This window comes from Phaseolus vulgaris, chromosome 1, assembly GCF_051622355.1.
Source record: "Phaseolus vulgaris cultivar YP4 chromosome 1, ASM5162235v1, whole genome shotgun sequence".
Classification (NCBI taxonomy): domain Eukaryota; kingdom Viridiplantae; phylum Streptophyta; class Magnoliopsida; order Fabales; family Fabaceae; genus Phaseolus; species Phaseolus vulgaris.
This window is the reverse complement of record NC_143498.1, coordinates 46,223,665-46,228,844: the sequence shown is the minus strand read 5'-3', so window position 1 is coordinate 46,228,844 and position 5,180 is coordinate 46,223,665. Positions and strand designations below refer to the sequence as shown.

Genomic DNA, 5,180 nt, shown 5'->3' with positions numbered 1-5,180 from the left:
GAAGACATGCACGTAGGAATGATTGATTAGGATTTCTTTTTATGTCAGATGTATTACGATTTCTTTTTATGTAATATTTTTATCCATGACAATGTATCTGAACCTTATCTATATGTTTCAATATGATCCTTATCGGTTCTTGTTTCAATATGTTTCAATATGAACCTTATCTATATGTTTCAATGTATCTGAACCTTCTATTTTAGTACACAAATCACTGGCTTACGCATATTTTTATCCGTAGGCATAACTGTATGCACAAATGTGGGTTCCGGATATTTTTATCCGTAGGCATAATTGTGGCTTCCGGATATTTTTATCCGTAGGCATAACTGTGACTTCCGGATATTTTTATCCGTAGGGTTAACTGTGAGTGAGAGTTCCGGATATTTTTATCCGTAAGTGAGTGAGACTTGCATCTGATTTTTATCCGTAGGACAGCTGCAAATGTACTAAACATGCATAAATCTAAATTATGTTATTACAAATGTTATAATTACAAATATTGTCTAATGGACATTAGTTGGGTATAAACTTGTATCCGGCTAGTGTAGTATGTTGACCAAGTTTGGGCCGCTGGATAACGATGTGATGCCCACAATATATCCGTAGGTGGAATTGGACAACCATCTTTGAGCTTGACCTATAAAGGTAATAAATATAAGGTACACAAATCTTGATTTACCACATCAATCTTATTGGTTTAGTTTATACCTGCACAAAATGATTTCCGTGGACATGTCCAATTGCAATGATTCGGTGTTGACGAAAGTTACTTGGTGCTTGGATTCTTAAAGGAAAAATAATTCATAAAAAAAACATTCACAACCCAACATTGACCATACCTCATTTGTAGAAAATGCCTCACTACATTCATGTGCCCTGTGTTCATTATCTAATGCGTTATAACTTGTTGACTGCTCCAGATCAACATCATCTAATCCATCCCACACATCAATCTCCCCTAAAACTCCCATGTATGACTCTGTTGTATCCATTCGGCTGCTGAAAAAAATGAACACTTCACTTCCGGATAAATTAATCCATAACCAAAAAAATATCAACAGTTAACTTCCGGATATATATATCCGCAAGGCAATATTATGAATTACGGATATTTTCATCCATAAGGAAAATACTAGTTCTGGATATTTTCATTCGTAAGGTAATTATGAACTACGAATATCAGCGTCCGGAGGCAAATCTTAGTTCCGGATATTAATATCCATATTGAAAATTTTGACTTCTGGATATTAATATCCATAGGCAAAAAAAAAAAGAATTCCGGATTCCGATATCCGGGACCAGCTGAGCTCGAGAAAAAAACAAAAAACGAATGAAAATGGATTACTTACCTCATTAACTTTGGCAAACGAAGCTTACACTCAACTTAGCAACAATGAACGAAGCACAATCTTCTCTTTTGCAGCTCAAAGCAAAGCTTCACACATTCATGAACTTCCTCTTTCTCACCATTCAATGTTTTCATAAATGAAGAAGACAAGGGCATTTTAGGATTTTTAAAAGTGTGTCGGGTGTCAGTCACAATTGATCGGGTGCAGGAAGCAATTGGCCCGAGGATAATACCGGTTTGCAGGGCAATGAGTGACTAAGGTAGTTCCTAGTAACGATAGAGGGTTCTAGCAGTGGGTTTGAAACAACCAGCGAATGAGCAGTGGTAGCAGGCATAGTTTTTCGATGAGAAAGAAGAAGAAATGAAGAAGAAGAAGAAAAGTAAAAGACTTTTAAAATATATGTAATCAAAAGCAAATTAGTCATTTCATCACCTAATGGGGGTGTATATGAAAATTATCGGGTGCAGGAAGAAATGTCCTAGAAAGAACCATCTCATGTTAGTTAAATATGGGCTCTCAAATAGCCTTAGTTATAGGAATTTTCACCTCCTCACCTCTTATTTTTCTTTTCGCAGCTCCAAATATTTAAAATGTTTATTTTCCGCTTTTATTTTGTACTTTATTCAAACATTCATTGTTATCCTCTATTAGTGTGACCTCGTGCTTTGAACATTCATAAGTTTCAAAATTATGTAAAGAATTACTTTCAGAAGTTATTTTCAGTTCTGAAATTTAATTTTGGAAGTTGATATGGATATTGGCCTAATTAATTTGATGTGAATAATTTTGTGAGGCTTTGAAGTACTCATAATGATGCACTTTGTGTTGTAAAAACTTAATACATTGGTGAAATTAAAAGCAGAGTAATGTAAACAATTATTATTGAAAATTTGTTTAACAAAGATTGAAAGTTGAACAGATTACAGAGATGCAATGTATATGGGCAACCATTATGTAAATTAAGGTGTTATTATTATTAGATGTTTGAGTCGAGGGCCATGATGGTGGTGAGATTCATAGGGCTCATAAGCTCACTTGTTCCATTAAAGATGGCATCCACAATGAACTCAACTGCACGTTGGCTTGGATGAAAACCATCCCAAAATGCATAAGCATCTCGGTCCGGGCACAGGCTCGACTGAGGGGTACACAGGCCCAGCCCATTGTACGGGCCTTGTCCACAACATGCTACCTTCGCCGTAACAAAACCTACATTAATCAACAAGAAAAAATGTTATTTTGACAACATTAAAACTGTAATTTAACCATGCAATCTTAAAATTGATCATGTCAACCAAAAGTTGTTTATTTTTCATATTGTAATCTGCTACATGATTCCAGAAATTAATTAAATGTTGAACTGACCATATTTTTGAGGGTTGGTGATGTAGTTCATGTTGATTAGGAAGGCATTGACAGCAATAAAAATTTGATTGCCAAGTTGGGAGTTGAGATCTTTGATCATGTTATCGAGGAGAGGGTTGAAAATCTTCATGGCTTCTTGCAACTCAGGAACACATTCCCCGTCTGTGCTCTTCGTAGCAAGTTGAGAAGGAAGACACCCTAATGGACCAGTTCCTGTCACCAGCACCCGTCTAGCCCCTAACTCATACAGCCTCTGCACTCATTCATTAACATTCACCATTTAGAATCTACATTATTATCGAGTCACTCAAAATAAACGAGGAGAAGAGGAGAATATTCACCATAAGAATTTTTTTGTACTGAGAGACAAGGTAGCGAGAGAAGTCAGGGACAGTGAATTGTTGAGACCTTGGAGTGATAGGAGCCAAGAAATAGTTGTTGACAAAGTCGTTGCCACCTAGTGTGATCAGCACTAGACCTTCATTCACAACGTTCTTCGCCCGTGGAACCCCTAGAACTGCACTTAACCGAACCTGGTACTGCTCAAAAAATGCAAACTGCTCGAACATTCTGATGATGTCAACCTTTCATAGTACCAAAATTCAATTATAAGTTAATCATTCACAACCTTGTCAAGAACCAAGGTAAGAAAAATGACAGCACAAGGGAAAATATATGCAGCATGCAAAAGTTTATTACAAATTGGATGCCTGTGTCATTGAGGATTCCTATCCCAGCAGAAGCAAAGTTTGCCCCAACCAAAAGCCTTTCTCCATATAATTCTGGGCTCAGGTAAGGCAATGTGGGTTCAGATCCAATTCCCTTGCCTACAATCACATTCAAAATTCACACACCCACATGAAAACAAATCATTTTAAATAACTATATAGTTATGTATGAACATGAACATGAACATTAAGTTGAAGTAAAAGCAATTTGTAGGGTTTATATGATTGGCGTACTGATGAGGTCAGGGATATTGAAACCATTGGAGAAGCGTCCAGTGGGGAGATGAGTGGGATAGTCGATGCCATAAGGGGGAGAGTCAGCACGTGCTGGTGTTGCCAAGTAGTTGTTGTTGCCGCTGTCAACCAGTGAGTCACCAAACACATAGAAAGCACGAGATGCTTCTATTCTCTTTGGAGCAACCACAACCACTGCCATGGCCACCACCAAAATTATTCTCACAGTACTACACATGAGCTTAATCATGTTATAATTAGCACTGTTATTTCCAAATGGTGCAATTATATAGCAGTGAAATCCTAGGTTAACATCATTGGTCATATGTAATGTAACTGGAAAGTTGAAATACTCATGTTTTATAGAGTCATCCAATCAAAAACACAGTGATTGAGTTTATTTGGAACTCTTATTTTATCTTTGTACCTGTGTGAAAATGCAACTTTTCTAAACACCAGTTAACTAATTATACACATGCAGCATCTGTTTTCTTCTGTCGAGAATTTCTGATAATGTATTCAATTTTCTGATAATTATTACTAGTGAATATAAATTTTGTGTAATGAGAACTAATTGGTATCAACAGTTAACTGGTTTGATGTGTGCTGGTTTGAATACATTTAATGTACAAGAATCTTCCTCCCTTTCTAAAAGAAGGAATAGTGTTATTGCGTACTGAAGATGAGAACCTATGATTTTCTGCAAAAAAAAGTTAATACATGAGACTCGGTGATAGTTGGAAAGTTATTATGACCATCCATTTTAAGGACAATTGTTTGTTCTATATGCACTACACCAAACACTACTTTTTACTGTTTAATTATTTAGCAGAAACTATCATCTAATAATAAGCATATTGTATGACTAATATAAAGTCTCAATAAATTGTTCACACGTAACTTTTATTCAGTTTTAACTTTTTTTGGTTGTTCATATCAATGAAAGATTTTTAATATTGTGTAAATATGTTCTATTTTTTTTATCGTGGATTCTGTCACTTTTTCTCTCACTTCTTGAAGGTGAGAAACCTAATTTGCATTTCTTATCAGCAAAGCAACCTAATTTGCTATGTACCTTTTGCTATTCAAAGGGAATGATTTGATTTATTTCAGAGATTATTCGTTAATCCTTTATTGACTCGTTTGTGATTTTGATTATTTCTTTTCCTTGACATTCTATTTAATTTAAAAAAATTAAATAATAAAAATAATAAGTTTGTAAGTCTTTCGTATTTATATATATTGTCACAATGTTGCTTATTTCTAATGAGATTTTTAAGATACCTCGTTTGTTTTTCATGCGGAAGAAAAAAGTGATAGAGTTTAGCTTTGGATCTACCTAAGAGTTGGTTGTTATTACATAATATATTTATTCTTCTTAGAGACCTCACATCGACCAAAAATCAAGACTTGTTGAAATATATAAGTGAATGTAAACTTTACTTTATAAGTTAATTTTATAAAATTGAATTAGGTTTAAAGTTCACTTAATATGGTA

At 34.9% G+C, this 5,180-nt stretch overlaps 1 protein-coding gene across 1 annotated transcript; it reads right to left on the bottom strand.

The window, feature by feature from the left end:
* Positions 1-2,224: 2,224 nt before the first annotated feature.
* LOC137816200 (GDSL esterase/lipase At4g28780) lies at positions 2,225-4,123 on the bottom strand. Its single transcript, XM_068619281.1, has 5 exons — positions 3,683-4,123; positions 3,420-3,547; positions 3,062-3,304; positions 2,721-2,973; positions 2,225-2,564 (listed from the first exon to the last, which is right to left on the bottom strand). Exons 1-5 carry the CDS (start codon positions 4,005-4,007, stop codon positions 2,332-2,334), a joined length of 1,182 nt encoding a protein of 393 aa, XP_068475382.1. The 5' UTR covers positions 4,008-4,123; the 3' UTR covers positions 2,225-2,331.
* Between the last annotated feature and the right edge of the window lie 1,057 nt (positions 4,124-5,180).